The sequence below is a fragment of the Homarus americanus genome, unplaced genomic scaffold, assembly GCF_018991925.1.
Source record: "Homarus americanus isolate GMGI-L3 unplaced genomic scaffold, GMGI_Hamer_2.0 scaffold74, whole genome shotgun sequence".
Classification (NCBI taxonomy): Eukaryota; Metazoa; Arthropoda; class Malacostraca; order Decapoda; family Nephropidae; genus Homarus; species Homarus americanus.
This window is the reverse complement of record NW_024716951.1, coordinates 3,535,621-3,553,729: the sequence shown is the minus strand read 5'-3', so window position 1 is coordinate 3,553,729 and position 18,109 is coordinate 3,535,621. Positions and strand designations below refer to the sequence as shown.

The 18,109-nt window shown below is 41.4% G+C and overlaps 1 protein-coding gene across 3 annotated transcripts in view; it reads right to left on the bottom strand.

Annotated features, from left to right (window-relative positions):
• LOC121858643 (nuclear valosin-containing protein-like) overlaps positions 1 to 10,506 on the bottom strand; it is a 32,560-nt gene extending 22,054 nt beyond the window's left edge. Inside the window, exons 1-4 of one of the 3 annotated variants that reach the window (XM_042355178.1) lie at positions 10,406 to 10,506; positions 5,277 to 5,391; positions 4,547 to 4,671; positions 487 to 566 (exon numbers count right to left, since the gene is read on the bottom strand). In XM_042355178.1, coding sequence (XP_042211112.1) covers positions 487 to 566; positions 4,547 to 4,671; positions 5,277 to 5,355 — 284 coding nt within the window. In that variant the 5' untranslated portion in view covers positions 5,356 to 5,391; positions 10,406 to 10,506. Of the gene's footprint in view, positions 1 to 486; positions 567 to 4,546; positions 4,672 to 5,276; positions 5,392 to 7,077; positions 7,229 to 7,512; positions 7,653 to 10,405 lie in introns of those variants that run through there. The other 2 variants (XM_042355177.1, XM_042355176.1) reach the window with 2 other exon arrangements.
• Positions 10,507 to 18,109: the final 7,603 nt, after the last annotated feature.

The window sequence follows — 18,109 nt, the reverse complement described above, 5'->3', positions numbered from 1 at the left end:
ATAATAATAATAATAATAATAATAATAATAAAGAACCATAAAGAAATATAAAAAAGTTCAAAAGTGAGAAATAATATATGTAAGTTGTTTTGTCAATAGTATGAGAAACAATTGAGACCCTGCAATCGTGTGTAAATGAGGCAGAAAGTCAGATCAGCAACATGGGATCTGGTCACAACTTTTGTGATGCCATATTGCAGCAGGGTCTACCATTAGACAATACATTATGCTTCCAATATTTTTCCAGGCGGTAGTACCTACGTTTGGTAGCTGCCTACTACCTATGGTAATGCAATAATAAAGTATGCACATTAATTAGACAATGAGAAGACATAAATAATTCACATGAAGCAAAAAGAATACACAGTAATATATTGCATAATGGCTAAGGTATTTCCCACAGCAAGATCATATACTGTATAACCTTTCAACACTAGTACAGTATTTATACATCAATCCCTTGGGCAAAAACAGACAAAATCTTACAGAGTTTTTGGTGCTGAGGAGGGGCAGGAGGGTGCTGGTGACTTGTACATCTTCTTTAGAATTGTGTTCAGGCATTTAGCCTGTAAGTAGAAATTTTAAATTAATGTAAAGAGCAATTACTGTGGAATAAAACACATGTAAATATAATTTATTGCAGTATTTCCACGCTGACCTGGACCATAAGCCACACCCCTCTTCTATACTAATAGCTGATTGATTCAAAGAAAATTCAAACTAAATGTGTTCACAATTGGTAAGCAGACCTGTTATTATCTATAATAATGTTAAATATCTGGACTATTAAAATTCAAATGATTTCAAGGCATTAGCCCTTCAGAGATGGTGCTAAATTTTTTAAATATTTATCATGAAAGGTGATATAAATACGCACTTATATACGTATAGTCCAGGGGCAGGAAAATGCTCAGGGGAACCAATCAGCTATTTGTAGCCATAGACGAGGTGTGTGGCTTACAGGCCAGGTCAGTGTGGAAAAGTAAACTCATGTAGGATGTCTCATAGATCGGGCACCATACTGTACAGGACGTGTTATAGGTCGGGCACCATACTGTACAGGACGTGTTATAGGTCGGGCACCATACTGTACAGGACGTGTTATAGGTCGGGCACCATACTGTACAGGACGTGTTTTAGGTCGGGCACCATACTGTACAGGACGTGTTATAGGTCGGGCACAATAGGAAAATTAACAGTCTTCTCTTTTTATTCTCTGTTTATAGAGGAAGTAACAAATCAATGAACATGGTTGTGAAATTAACACTATAAGAAAGACTCAGTTTAATAATGATGCAGGTAGAGCCAGATGCTACACACCTTTCAGTTGTATAAGAATTTAATTAATAACACCCAATCAAATTATTTAGTAAAGTGTTCAGTGTCAGGGGTAGAAATTTGCCCTTTTTTACAGGTAGCTAGCCAGGCTAATACAGAACCAAATACATAGTTACAAGCCCTTCCCAAAGCTTATTAGCCCTTCTAAAATTTTACAAGACATAGCAAAAGGTAAATTATAATCAAATTGTAAACACTGGCATGAACAACATATTATTATAATTTGGATAATCAGTTTCCTTGTTTACTTTATATAATTACAGGTAGCTGAAATTTATAAACAATTTTAGATCCTCCTAAGAAACTACTGTATTCTATGTATGTGTAACTGCAAGTAACTGAGGGCTTTCTTCTTCACTGTATTTGGTCAATTAGTTTCTGTATATGCTCCTCATCCAATTGTTCAATATCATCCAGCACTTCCTCTGTGCTGCAGCCATCTGTGTGGTTATACCCATCAACACGGCAGCCCCAGTTGTTAAAAATTTGTTGATGGCTTGCTCTGGATTGAAGTTGCTAGCACATTCTAACTGCATCTAGACCACTATGAGATCAAGTGGTCATCGGTGAGCAATTGCGCCAGTCTGCCATGAAACTTGATGAGTTTGACCTGACTCAAGCCATGTTCAGCATCATCAGAACCGATTGGAATGGACAGCAGAAGGTCAACTAAATAGAGCAAGGAGCCACACTTTTCTCTGTATGATTCATTTATTTGCTGCCAGGACACTTTTGTAACAGGTGATATCTTACCCATGTTGTCATGCTCATATCATAAAGATTTTTAATTTTCAAATATATTTATTTTACTAAACTTTTTGAAAAACTATTCTGGATTATTTTAGTAAAGAAATGGAGTTTCTAACTTCATTAGAACTACACTTACGGACTCCGGTAGTTTAGACTCAAGGAAAACATCCCCAGCACCCAGAAACATTCTGGGGAAGTGGGCTAGTGTCTGTGTGTGCAAGAGGTCTAGTTTAGACACTCGGAAACTTTTCCAGTAACCCGAAAATATTACGGGGATATGGAATTTTTCCAGGTTTGAGAAAGTCGTCTGGTTAACCGGAAATCTCTCATCCCAGGAAGTGCTCAGCACCAATTGTTCCGGCTAATGGGGATATCACCGTAATATTAATTGCTGAGACTTACTTTATGCCGTAAAAGATCACTGTAATATCCCTCCTTAACCTGAATCCCTCAAACCTGGATCTCTCCAATAGCCGGAATTGAAATTTTCTTGGAAAATCATTCCCAAAGCAGGAATTGTCCAGAAAATTCCGGCTTTGGGAACGATTTTTCAAGGGGCACATTTTCGGGAAAGTTTTGAGAACATTTACCTGGTATCCGGAAAATAAAAAAAAATTCCGGAGATGAGGGATTTTTTTCTGGGTTTGAGAGATGAAATAATGCATCATTCTAAAACCTTTGAGAACATTTTTTAGTTACCCGGAAAATTTCGTGGATGAGGGATTTTTTCTGGCTTCGAGAGTCGTCTCGTTGCCCGGAAACCTCTCATTCCCAGAAGTGCTCTGCACCAATTGTTCCGGCTAATTGGAGATATCTCTGTATTACATAAAAGATATCTCCATTAGCCTGACCAATTTGTGCAGAGCAATTCCGGTAACGAGAGATTTCCGGGTAACGAGACGACTCTCTCAAAGCCGGAAAAAATATTCCTCATCCCCGGGATTTTCCGGGTAACGGATGATGGCAGACACCACCAGCCAACAAATTATGGTAACTAGACTCAGTTTCAAAGATGCAGGAAAAGTATATTTAAAATACTTTGTAGTACCTGTACATGAATGACCAGAGACAGTAACATCGGCGATGACGTACTTGAACGTTAATTACCAGTTATGGGTTGAGAGGACGATTTAGAAGGTATAGAAGGTGCTATTGTTTTTGCTGTATTGTTTTCATGGCATACAGTATATTCATTATTAAAATTATCTACCCCAAGCAGCTGCCTCTGCCTGCCCAGGAGTTTAGCCGAAGACACCATCTTCACATATAGGACATGGAGTGAATTTTTTTTTGCCATTTTGAGACCCAAAAGTGTCTTATACAGTATGCTGTAAAATATGGTAATAAAACAATAGAACAAGCCTAAGAAAACAAGTAGCATCATCCCGCACACACTTAGTCCTATCTTCAATTTGCATACAGCATACAAAGTGCATCCTTAATCTTCATATTAATCTAAGGCTTGCAAAATATTAGCTTTTTTTAAATAAGGATTGAGAAGTAATATAAAGTTGTAAAATACTTGAATACAAAAATGCTGTACTGTAAGCTTTAAAACAACACAGAAGGACACCAAGGCTATGAAGAGTTATCTCCACATTACACCACCTTGATTCTGTGTGCACACTACAGTTCAGTCAATACTTCACTTTAATGAATACTTGGTACCATGAAAACGGTCGTTAGAATGAAAATCGTTAATGTGGTGAGTATAGTTTACATGGTAAATGGGTCAACTGCTACCAGCCCTCAGACACTTTCACCCCCTATACCCCCACAAAAAATTACAATAAATTAGTCATACACATCAATACTGCAGGTGTAGTTAATAACTAATAATAACTAACCTTTTAACACTTATTGAACTGCTTAATGAGACTGTTTAGTGTCATCTGAGGCAGGGGAGTGGTGTTAGTGCCCCCTGGCTCCACACTGTGCTGCTTCACCACCAACTGATATTTCAGTCTCAAAGTCAGTGAAGTCTAGTGGTAAATCATCTAACAGATCACACGCAGGTAGAGAGGTTATGCAACGCTGTCACATAACTGAGTAGGTTACACCACACCTCTCGTTCACACGCTCTGATCAAAACAAACCACCCTACTCACTGATGTCATCAAGATGGCCGCCCAGAGTGACTATAAATTTGGGTTACTGATCGTTATTGTGTTACTTTTACTTTTTTTTACTTTTATCCTCTTCGCCACTGATCGGCTTGTTAGCCGCTTGGGCGATCGGTCACGTCTCTTTTCATTTATATTCTTCACCAAAAGATCGGCTCGCTAGCCGCCTGGGCGATCGGTCACGTCTCTGTCACGCACTGTTGGCAAATACTGGGCATGCACCGGCTCCTGAATGTACCTGAACCCGCATATTATTACTGTCGCTACTGTGATGAATCGTTAATGTGAAACTCATTAAATTGAAGTAGGTACAGTACACTGTGTGAAAAACTAACCTTTACTGGAGACTCAGGTTCATTGATTTCCATGATATCTGCACCACCTCCATCACTGTCCACTAAGTCCACACAATCAGTGTCTTCTTCAGTCTGTTGATGACAGTACACCTGCCACTCATAGGCTGTGCAAAATAAAGGGAAGAATCATAACAAATTAGTTTTCTTCTCTTCTCAATACAGTATACTCAGAGTAACAGCTACATGATACTGTAGTGTATTTTAAAATTTACCCACAAAACCCTAACTTTTTTTTTACTTACACATATTTTGTACACTAAATCTCTAAAATCGCTTTAAGAGTGAAGTGTTCTGGCACAAGAATCCCCCCACTCAGAAAAATATAAAAAAAAAATGGTAAAATGTATTAAGGTTCAATACTCCTATTTGTGAACCACTAACACTTCTTACTGGAGAAATAAAATGGTATGGGGACATTTGCAAGGGGCAAGTGTCCTAGAACATAAACTAACAACTTGCTTTTGGTAAAAACCAAGAAAGGATTCTTATGGACCAAGAAACCCACACAAAAATCAAGTCAGTAGGCTGAAGTTATTCGAGATATAAATCTAAGCCACCACACTGGCCCAACCAAGAAACATGTGAACAGCAATACAGTAGTGACTGGAGCACACAGGTGGAGAGATACTGTACAATACTGAGAACCCTGGGAAGTCAGCCCACAAGCTAATGATGATGTATATGTATCACTTAATTAACACAATCTTACCTCTCTCAACGCTCTTCATAAATGCCTTTTTGTTTTTCCCTCGAAATTCACGATAATTGTTTATTAAGTATTCTGTCATGTCCTCCACATCAACATAGTTGTTCTCAGATATATACTGTAAGGTAAATATAAAAAATTATTAATCGTAAATCATGCATGTTTACATGCATAAACAACAGCTTTAAGTAAAAAAAAAAATGAAATTTATGAAAAATTGGGAGGTGAAGGAATCCAATGTTGAGAAAATTAAACTAAACACCGGGATTTTATAAGGAAATGGTTAAAAAAATTTTTTACTTCTTACTAATTTTTGTGTCAGTACAAAGATTCTAAACATATCTGGTACCTCTGTACAGTATTGTATATTGAAATTTGATTTCGATGTGATAAACAAATGAAATTACATAAATAAGTACAGGGTACAAAGACTCCAGCAAACACAAGACCCTCAAACTGTAACATACCATATCAACCTATGGGTATGTTAGGTCAGATTCTATTAGATTCTATGCATTATCGTGTTAATTTATGTGTTAAACAACTTACGGTACCTTAATATTGAGGCTGATATACATCAGCAATGGCGAGGAGAAATAAGTGGAAGCATATTTAGTTAACATCTGTTGATGAGGGATTCAGCGAGGTAAACAATAAAAATGGCGCCGGGAGGAGAATTGTGAAGCGGGATAGAATAAATATAAATATTGTCAGGTTCTATTAGATCTTATGCACTGTCGTTTCCATTTTTGTGTTCAATATCATGATATTAATGTGTATAAAAAAATTCATCCAATTCAGACAATTCCTTCTGGTGGTCACCCTCTTCTACACCTTTACCATTTCCATGCACAACAGAATTATGGTTAGATATATTTATTGCTACATAACGATCATATCAAGATAGGTTAAATAAACTAAACTTGCATTCCCTAGAAAGACAAAGAGTGCGGGGAGATAGAAGTATTTAAGTGGGCGAAAGGAATCAATAAAGGAGATATAGATAAAGTTCTTAAAGTATCCGAACAAGATAGGACTTGTAGCAACGGATTTAAGTTGGATAAGTTTAGGTTTAGGAGGGAGATAGGAAGAAACTGGTTCACAAATAGGGTGATTGACGAGTGGAACAAGCTTAGCAACTTTGTAGCAAGTGCTGGAACTCTGGAAAGTTTCAAAAGGAGGCTAGATAGATTCATGGATGATAGAGCGTGGTAGTAACTCTCGAAAGGAGCTGCCATGCACAGGTCAACCGGCCTATTGCAGACTCCTTATTTTCTGATGTTCTTATGTAAGTAAATGCCAAATGCTGCCAGTCACGGTCAAATATAGTCGTCGCGTTGTTCCAGGTTATCATTTTTTACTTTTCTTTTATCCTCTTCACCACTGATCGGCTCTTTAGCCGCTTGGGCGATCGGTCACGTCTCTGTCACGCACTGTTGGCAAGTACTGGGCATGCACCGGCTCCTGAATGTACCTGAACCTGCTCCAGTGTTGGTTAAGTCTGGTCTTGAAAGAGCTCACACTCGGTGCCGTCACAACACTCTCTGGTAGATTGTTCCAAGAGTTCACAACTCTCACTCCGAAAAAGTTTGCCCTCACATGAACAATTAGCCAATGAGAGCGAACTCACGGTAAAACAGCGCTAGTAGGAGTTAAGCCAATCACTGCAAAATATCCACTGCCTAAAATCATAGCACCAAACATCTAATTTCCTCTCAGTAAGTGACTTTCGATGAGTCTCGTCTACGTGAGCATGCTTCAGCGTCCTGTTCAGGGAGTTCAGATTATGATTTAACCCACATACCTTTTCAACCCTGTCAGGCAAGGTTCTCTCTTGGAAATATGGTCTTTTCATTTTGGAGTGAAGGACTAATGTATAAGTTTAGTCCAAGTCTTGAGCCCTGTTGACCCTCTGCTGCTGGCCTAGTAAACACCAGCCTCATCAGTGTTGCCATCTACAAGTTTACATCCCGCTACATGAGACTCCAAACACCGCTAGATTTGACCCCTAACCTGCTAGATTGTAACTGCAGATAATAGCATGTTACTCTCCTTATATACACCGTATATAGATATATAGACAATTAAACTGATTAATATATATATATATATAAATAGATAGAATGATAAATATAGAAAGTATAGTACATAGAAGTATAGCTAATTAACACACCGGTGGGCATGTTGTAGTGGATACTCTCCCCTACAATTGCCGACTGATCACCTGCCGTTCGCTTACCAGTCAATCAGCTTACAGGTAGTAGAAGCCCCAGCGACATCAAGACTAGTCTCAGGTGCGGACGCAGGAGTACTACTGCTCACTGATTTCTGGCCTTCCCAAGCAGCGACGAGCTCAGCAGGCCTCTCTCGTGAACTGCACGGTGATTGGCCCCGCACATTTCACACCTCACTTCCTTGAGCCAGACCAACCGTATAAATACGCGGTTTATTTTTCACTATATGTAACTGGATGAATATCCTTTCTACTTCAGCATTAGAGTGGGGTATGACGAGAACTGATAAAGCAAACTCTGCCAACTCCTTGAATGGATTACAATATGATGCGTACATGTAGTTATGTACTTCATTCCAAAACAGGAAAGTTTTTGAAACTTCATTCCACTTCACAAGAGTGAGATCCTTCCACTGACTGTCTATACTTATGCAAGTATAATTATATAACTAAGACCGCTAGAAATCCGCCAGACATCAGTTAAATCTGCCCCAAAAATGCTAGCAGCTAGACAGCAAATTTACCCGCTAGATGATGGGTCAAAACATCTAGATTCAGCGAGAAAATCGCTAAGATGGCAACACTTTTTACCGTGAGGGATCCTAACGATAATTATTTATACCATGTGTTCGCATATATATATATATATATATATATATATATATATATATATATATATATATATATATATATATATATATATATATATATATATATATATATATATATATATATATATATATATGCGAACACATGGTAGGTAGAGGTCAACTATACAGTACAGATAGATACAAGTTCTGAGTGGGTGTCGTGGTTTTGTTACATAAGTCTGACTGAATCAGCAGCAACTCTCACCTGATGATATCTTCATCTGAATATCCCAGCAGGTGTATCAGCGTTATCAGGTCAAACTCCCCCTCCCTACACAGCCGCAGGTGTAGCCAGGATAACAGTGTACATAGCAGAAGTAGCCAAGATAACAATGCACACACCAGCAGGTGTAGCCAAGACAGTAGCAGAGGTGAAATATAATGAATAATAAGTGGAATACTTAAAAAATGAATAAAATTTCTGTTCAGTGTTTCAAATGAATGAAGTTAAGCTCTGTCATCTGAATATTAATAAGACGTCGTGTTAATTGATATGACATTATTGTTAATTGTTCCCGTGAGTAAATTTAGACTAATTTCTGTAATTTACTAATTTACGCATAACAACTGTTCCTGTGAGTAAATTTAAGATAATTCTGTGTAACTAAATAATTTATTCATTACTACATCTTCTGTGGGTACCTAATTGTTCTTATTTATTATATTAAAGAACAGCGGTAAAGTTAAGTAATTCCTTGGCTTACCTTTCATGGACGTATTCCTTGAAATGTTTACTTTTACTTTTATCCTCTTCACCACTGATCGCCTCTGTTAATAATAATGATGGTTAAGAATTGATAAGAGTACAACCAGGGAAATTTCTATTGATTTTGTATATATTCGAGTACACTTTAAAGAGTTTTAATTTTGCGGAATGTTATTAACTTCACCTGCACGTGATAGCCAATCAGTGGAAGTCTCTTTTAAATGGTCAGTGACTCAGTGACGTTAAGTCTTCCTTGCTAATGGGATGTGCGGTCTCGGAAGTGCAAACCATTTAACATATTTTTTTGACAACGTTCCCACTATTGTCATTTTCTAGGGCCATGGTATTCTGCAAACTTCCGTAGTGTCCCAAGTGTGGTGGAGATTGGCACTATTGTTTCGTGATCCACCAAACGTGTTTATTATCACGAGTCGTGAAGGTAAACAACGTCTGATTTTTCACAAAACAACGCTAATGACGTCATGTACGACAGTGTATTTTGGTACAAATCTTTATATTTATTATAATCAGGTGACTAAACTGAAAGAGAACTTGGAGTTGTACCAAGAAAAAAAAATCAACTCGTAATAACTTAGTGAGACGTGACCGAGCGCCCAAGTGGCTACCGAGCCGATCAGTGGTGAAGAAGATGAAGGTAAAAGTAAAAAGATGGGCCGAGCAGTGTTGGGTGTGCGCCAGGGAGAGAGAGAGAGCCTACTATATTTAGAAAATGTCTCATTTCCAAACTAGGAAAAAAATATAAGGGTATAAAGGTGAAACGTTGCTGTAGAACAAAATTAATATGAAGAATGCAGTGATATATATATTTTTTTTAGTGGTGAACAGAAAATATAGGAATTATTGTGTTGTGGTCTAGCTATCCGATATAAATCTACTACCACTTACCAGCGACTCAAGGATTTCTGATGCTGAAAGGAGTCTTCAACAATAAAGGTTAGTGTGATTTAGTTTAGTACTGTATATATATATATATATATATATATATATATATATATATATATATATATATATATATATATATATATATATATATATATATATATATATATATATATATATATATATATATTAGCTCCAGCTCGGTATACTGCATATTATAATAGCACCGATGCTTTACTTTTATCCTTTTCATCACTGATTGGTTTGTTAGCCGCTTGGGCGATCGGTCACGTCTCTGTTACACACTGTTGGCAATTTTGAGGAAAAGGATGTTTAAATGTTAGGTATGGCCAGGACTAAGATGTAGCGAAAAAGAAAAATAAGACATTTTGGTCATATAATTAGGGACGAGGGGATAATAACAGAAATATTAATGGGCAAAGTTGATGGTAGGAGGGCCAGGGGAAGGCTTCCCAGAGAGATGCAAAATCTTGGAGGATTAGTAAAGGCAGCCCGAACACGTTTAGAGTGGAGGACTGTGGTCTCCAACCCTTAGATATAAGGATAGTACTTTAAATGATTGATTGATCCTTATGTCATCTCTTCGTTTCTCATGATGAATCACCCAGATGGATTTAAATACCTTTCACCTCCTGCACAAGTCGTTTTCCCTCGGCCACTCCAGTGAGGTTGTGTTGAGGGACTGCCATACTCACACTCACCGCCACTAGCATCGTCACTACCACCATCACCCGCATCTGTGGTTGGAGACAATGGTAGGCGTGAATAACATGGTAGGAGATAATGATTATGGTAGGAGACGTTTTGGAAGGAGGTAACACTTATGATAGGTAAGTAAAATATGATACAGTGCTCCTGGGGTAGAATTCAACGCGGAACAAAGTCCTGTTCTTGTGGTAACATGAGTGAGCCTTATGGAGAGATGGCGGTAGTGGTAGCAGATGTTGTCGTTGTCATGCCGGTCGTGTCAAATATATTATACTGTATTTTCATTGACTATCACTACCTCAGATACGATAATACAGGTAATGTGTATACACCTTTAATTAACAGGTATACCTACACAGATTTTATTAATTATAGTAAAACAAGATAGATACAGGTGTGATATTGATGGTGGTGATAGTGGTGGTGATGAAGGAGGTTGTGGTGAAATAGGTGTGGGTGGTGTTAGTGGTGGTGGTGGCGTATGTGTGGGTGGTGGTGTAGGTGTTAGTGGTGGTGGTGGCGTAGGTGTGGGTGGTGGTGGTGGTGTAGGTGTTAGTGGTGGTGGCGTGGGTGTGGGTGGTGGTGTAGGTGTTAGTGGTGGTGGTGGCGTGGTGTGGTGGTGTAGGTGGTAGTGGTGGTGGTGGCGTAGGTGTGGGTGGTGGTGGTGGTGTAGGTGTTAGTGGTGGTGGTAGTGGTGGTGGTGGCGTGGGTGTTGGTTGGAGTAGGTGTTGGTGGAGTAGGTGGTGGTGATGTAGGTGGTGGTGGTGTAAGGTAGTGGAGTGTTGCGTTGGTAGGCATAAATGGGATCCTTCACCAACACTAACTGGTAATTTCTCCAGACAAACAGCAATTAAAGAAAACACTGTAGGAATGTATACTGACAACCGCTGACCTTCACACATGGCTTGTGGAAACAGGTAAGACCAGTTTTTTTTATCACAAATGCAACCCTTCAATCTTCACCCAAGGACACCCCACTCCCTCCAACTCACATCCCACTCCCTACAACTCACACCCCACTCCCTCCAACTCACACCCCACTCCCTCCCACTCACACCCCACTCCCTCCCACTCACACCCCACTCCCTCCCACTCACACCCCACTCCCTCCAACTCACACCCCACTCCCTCCAACTCACATCCCACTCCTCCAACTCACACCCCACTCCCTACAACTCACACCCCACTCCCTCCAACTCACATCCCACTCCCTACAACTCACACCCCACTCCCTCCCACACTTCCTCATTCCCTCTCATACCTCTCATTCGGTGTAACTCCTTCTCGTTCCCTCTCACCCTTCCGCGTTTCCCTCACAACCCAACCGCTAATGAGTGACCAACTGAATAAATACAAACCAAATGGAAACAAGAGCAGAGAGACAACAAGAAAATGAAGAAACAGAATGTATATGACAAAAAGACGCACATAAAATAGGAACTAATGAGATAAAAAGAGATCAAGATAGAATAAAGAAAAACAAAAACAACACAGGAAATTAAGAGGGAGAGAGAGAGAGAGAGAGAGAGAGAGAGAGAGAGAGAGAGAGAGAGAGGCTCCTATCTACGCTGTACGGGCCTCACGACTGGACGCTGAGAAGCCAAGGTGACCCTGAGAGAAACGCGAGGTCCTGGTGTGGTTCTGCCTGTCCTGGTGTTGTTCTGCCTGTCCTGGTGTTTGTTCTGCCTGTCCTGGTGTTGTTCCTGCCTGTCCTGGTGTGGTTATGCCTGTTCTGGTGTGGTTATGCCTGTTCTGGTGGTTATGCCTGTCCTGGTGTTGTTCTGCCTGTCCTGGTGTTGTTCTGCCTGTTCTGGTGTTGTTCTACCTTCCCTGGTGTTGTTCTGCCTGTTCTGGTGTGGTTATGCCTGTCCTGGTGTTGTTCTGCCTGTCCTGGTGTTGTTCTGCCTGTTCTGGTGTTGTTCTACCTTCCTGGTGTTGTCACCTGTTCTGGTGTTGTTCTGCCTGTTCTGGTGTTGTTCTACCTTCCTGGTGTTGTTCCCCACCTGGTACGGTGTTGTTCCACCTGTTCTGGTGTGGTTTCACCTGTTCTGTGTTCTCACCTGTTCTGGTGTGGTTCTGCCTGTTCTGGTGTTGTTCTACCGTACTGGTGTTGTCTCATGTCCTGGTGTTGTTCTACCCGTTCTGGTGTGGTTCTGCCTGTTCTGGTGTTGTTCTACCTCCTGGTGTTGTTCTGCCTGTCCTGGTGTTGTTCTGCCTGTTCTGGTGTTGTTCTACCTGTACTGTGTTGTTCACCTTCCTGGTGTTGTTCTACCTGTCCTGGTGTTGTTCACCTTCCTGGTGTTGTTCTACCTGTGCTGCGTTGTTCTCACCTTGGTGTTGTTCTGCCTGTCCTGGTGTTGTTGTGCCTGTCCTGGTGTGGTTCTGCCTGTCCTGTGTTGTTCTGCCTGTTCTGGTGTTGTTCCCACCTGTACTGGTGTTGTTCTACCTTCCTGGTGTTGTTCTACCTGTCCTGGTGTTGTTCTACCCTTCCTGGTGTTGTTCTACCTGTACTGGTGTTGTTCCCACCTTCCTGGTGTTGTTCTGCCTGTCCTGGTGTTGTTGTGCCTGTCCTGGTGTGGTTCTACCTTCCTGGTGTTGTTCTCACCTGTTCTGGTGTTGTTCTACCTTCCTGGTGTTGTTCTGCCTGTCCTGGTGTTGTTCTACCCGTACTGGTGTTGTTCTGCCTGTCCTGGTGTTATATCTGTCCTGGTGTTGTTCTACCTGTACTGGTGTTCACCTGTACTGGTGTTGTTCCCACCTGTCCTGGTGTTATATCTGTCCTGGTGTTGTTCTCACCTGTACTGGTGTTCTACCTGTACCGGTGTTCTACCTGTACTGGTGTTGTTCTACCTGTACTGGTGTTGTTCTACCTGTCCTGGTGTTGTTCTACCTGTCCTGGTGTTGTTGTGCCTGTCCTGGTGTGGTTCTGCCTGTCCTGGTGTTGTTGTGCCGTCCTGGTGTGGTTCACCTGTCCTGGTGTGGTTCTGCCTGTCCTGGTGTTGTTCTGCCTGTCCTGGTGTTGTTCTGCCTGTCCTGGTGGTTCTGCCTGTCCTGGTGTTGGCCTGCCTGTCTGTCCTGGTGTTGTTGCTGCCTGTCCTGGTGTTGTTCTGCCTGTCCTGGTGTTGTTCTGCCTGTCCTTGTTCTGCCTGTCCTGCCTGTCCTGGTGTTGTTCTGCCTGTCCTGTGTTGTCCTGGTCCTCTACCTTCCTGGTGTTGTTCTGTCCTGTCCTGGTGTTGTTCTGCCTGTCCTGTGTTGTTGCCTGTCCTGGTGTTGTTCTACCTTCCTGGTGTTGTTCTGCTCCCACCTTCCTGGTGTTGTTCTGCCTGTCCTGGTGTTGTTCGCCTGTCCTGGTGTTGTCCTGGTGTTGTTCTGCCTGTCCCGGTGTTGTTCTACCTTCCGGTGTTGTTCACCTGTTCTGGTGTTGTTCTACCTGTACTGGTGTTGTTCTACCTTCCTGTGTTGTTCTGCCTGTCCTGGTGTTGTTCTACCTTCCTGGTGTTGTTCTTACCTGTTCTGGTGTTGTTCTACCTGTTCTGGTGTTGTCTCACCTGTACTGGTGTTGTTCACACCTTCCTGTGTTGTCTGTTCTGCCTGTCCTGGTGTTGTTCTGCCTGTCCTGGTGTTGTTCTGCCTGTCCTGTCCTGTGTTGTTCTGCCTTCCGTCCTGGTGTTGTTCCCACCTTCCTGGTGTTGTTCTCTTGTTCTGGTGTTGTTCTCTACCACCCCCTTCCCTGGTGTTGTTCTGCCTGTCCTGGTGTTGTTCACCTTCCTGGTGTTGTTCTACCTGTCCTGGTGTTGTTCTCCTGTTCTGGTGTTGTCTCCCCTGTACTGGTGTTGTTCACCTTCCTGGTGTTGTTCTTGCCTGTCCTGGTGTTGTTCTACCTGTACTGGTGTTGTTCTGCCTGTCCTGGTGTTATATCTGTCCTGGTTCCTGTATGGTGTTCCCACCTGTACTGTGTTGTCCTGGTGTTGTGCCTCCTGTCCTGGTGTTGTTCTGCCTGTCCTGGTGTTGTTCTGCCTGTCCTGGTGTTGTTCTGCCTGTCCTGGTGTTGTTCTGCCTGTCCTGGTGTTGTTCTACCTTCCTGGTGTTGTTCTGCCTGTCCTGGTGTTGTTCTGCCTGTCCTGGTGTTGTTCTCTGCCTGTCCTGGCATTGTTTTACCTGTCCTGGTGTTGTTCACCTGTCCCTGGTGTTGTTCTACCTGTCCTGGTGTTATATCTGTCCTGGTGTTGTTTCACCTGTACTGGTGTTCTACCCGTACTGGTGTTGTTCTACTGGTACTGGTGTTGTTCTACCTGTACTGGTGTTCTACCTGTACTGGTGTTGTTCTGCCTGTCCTGGTGTTATATCTGTCCTGGTGTTGTTCTACCTGTACTGGTGTTCTACCTGTATTGGTGTTGTTCTACCGGTACTGGTGTTGTTCTACCTGTACTGGTGTTCTACCTGTACTGGTGTTATACCTGTCCCTGTCATTATTGGTTCTGGGAAAAAAGTGAGAGAATACCACGTGTGTGTGCATATTGTGGTGAAACTGGACCTGTACACACGCACACACACACACACACACACACACACACACACACACACACACACACACACATAAGATACTTTTTTCTGACCAAGTAGTAATGTTACTTTGTTAATCCCCCCCTCCCCCACCTCAAGTCCCTCTTGCCTCTCTTTCTGCTTCTGCTGCCGTGAGGAATTTGTCTGGGGATTTCCCCCATTTACAGTATAATAAAACCTAGGGTGCACATAACCCCGCCCCCCTCCTGTGCGGGATATATAAGCTACCGGGAAACAGCATTGGTGGGTTACAAGAGCACCTGACACACAGCAACATGAAGGTTCTCCTGACGCTGACGGTGTTGCTGGCCTCAAGCTTCCTCCTCGGCCTCTCCTACCATGTCCAGGCGGGTTCAGTTCCTTCTCCAATCCAGGTGGTGAAGCCTCCCTGTTATCGTCGCTGTTGGTACCAAAATTCGTCTACAACTTGTGCCTATGATGAAAGGTGTAATTCACCTGTCAGGCTAGCGTTTGGACCCAACGGACGCAGAGACTAGGCGGGGAGGAGTGGCCTGGGTGTGTCGTGTACTGCATATAGTGTTGTGTGAAGAGGTTCCCGCGGGCTGTGTAGAACTCCATCAACTTTCAACTGTTCCTCTTACCTGCTCTTTAAATCTACACAGTAATAATAGTAATTGATTTGGCATATGTATACACAACTCAGGTCTCCAATATGTTTATACTGTGCAGATATGCTATTTCTCCTGGGCCTAGAGCGTGAAGGTAACACATAACGGTACACAGTAAGACAAAGGGTAGCCTAGCCGCAGACGCGTATTAACAGTGAATATGGTGTTGTGAATATATCTCATATCTCTCAATGTTCTTCTTTAATTTTTTTTAATTTTGTCACACAAGAACCGTAAATACCGAAGAAGAAAATAGTGATAATTAAAGTATCGGGCCGTCATGTTGAAGAGAGAAGGGAGTACAAGTAAGCATGTTTCTTCCTTTAGTGGTCAGACTGGTCCTGGTGAGCGCCGAAGCAACAGCAAGATGAAGGTGATACCTCTCTCCCACACGTTCCTGCTGCTCCTTCTTGCCTCCATCATCGTCAGTCTCCCTTTATCCACGGGAAAACTGAGAGACCAAGGCAGTGTTTCCTGGAGGAGTCATAGAGATAAACGATCCTGTGGGGGCGGTAGTATCCGTGTTAAAGAGCAGACCAAGTATTTTATAAGAGACTGTCTCGGAGGTACGGTTAAGATTATATGGGACTCTTACGTGAATAATCCAAGTTTATTCGGGACTTCCACGGACCGAATTGCATGAAGATGAATAAGCTGTAACTATTTTTTAATGTTTTCGGTTACATTGACATACTTTTTACCATTGTTTGTGTACATGCTCTGTCTATGTAAATTATTTGTATACTTACACTCTGTTTATTGTAACAGAGACGTGACCGATCGCCCAGCGGCTAACGAGTCGATCATTTGGTGAAGAGGATAAAAGAAAAGGAAAAGTAACAGAGACGTGACCGATCGCCCAAGCAGCTTACGAGTCGATCAGTGGTGAAGGGGATAAAAGTATTGTTTACCTGTACTGTGTGTACACTCTCCTCAAAAAGTATCGGCCCCTTTCTCATCGATACAGTGTGTCACAGTGGACGAATATCTCCTATCACTAATTGTGATTCCTGCATTATGTTGCTAGGTCTGCCTTCCTAGTATCTGTGAGGCTGCCAATTATTGTTTCCTGCATTTGTGTTAATTATGGTGAATCACCTTGCTCCATCTTTCGTACAGTAATATAATAATATTAATATAGCAAAAATATATCAACGGCAGTCAAATAGTTGCTGTTTTTTGCTAGATATCTATGACCAGCACTAGTACCCGAGACTCAGTGGAAGACAGAGCTGGCACCGACAGATATCGTCTCGTAGTTTGTATCAGATACTGTTCAGTAGCCAGTACGAATCATGAGATGATATGTTGGGAGAGTGTACTGTACATAGCACACCTGTAATCTGTATGTCATATATTGTTCATATTGCTTCACTGTCTATGCCCATTGTTTGTTAGCCTGAAGATAATTATATTTGTCTAACTAATCAAACTAAACCTGACCCCCTGGTTGATTAGGTTAGTTTCCATAGATAGTTATGTCAGGTAGACTTTTGACCAAAATAATAACACTCACCTGTTATGTTGACGGAGGAAGGAAAAGAGAAGTATTAATTGATGTAAGGTGGAATATTTTCTTTTGTATTTTGTTGTATCTTACTTTGTAGTGTGTGTGTGTGTGTGTGTGTGTGTGTGTGTGTGTGTGTGTGTGTGTGTGTGTGTAGTGAGCAAATTGATTTAGCGTAGTTATACATAAAATATAATTTTCTGTAAGGTTTTCTGTAATATGTTCAGGGTAACTATGACAAATACAGCCGCCTTTTAATCTGTAGGGGATTGACAATATAAGAACCTTTGTAACCTTTAATATCCCGTAACAAATACAACAACTAATAAACAACGAAAATAAAACAACACAAAGTGGGTATTCATCCAGACTGATCTGTGCTTATTTCCGCTAGTTGTCCGGCATTTTTCATTGATACGAACCGAGAAAACAAAAAAACATTGCCTCAATAATACAATCTTGCCGTAGTTATAGTGAGGACGTGAGACATAGAAGAAGAGAGAATGGTGATAAAGAAGAAGAAGAAGAAGAAGAAGAAGAACAAGAACAAGAAGAAAACACCACACCGAGAATACGAAAATGTTACAGTAAAATTGTGTATATGGAGGAAATACAAACAAACAAAATTTTTTTTACACATATGCAAAAAAAAACTCACATACATACATACATACATACATACATACATACATATGTACATGCATACATACAGTACATACATACAGTACATACATGCATACATACACACACAAGAAAAAGCAAACCAACATTTTGCATTTTTATGTACACACCTATTCTCAAGCACACACACACACACACACATACACACACACATGCACACACGTTCCTTGCTTAAGGGTTAATTTTAAACTTATAATTTGTCATCAAAACTTATAATAGCCATCAGAGCTTCATCTAA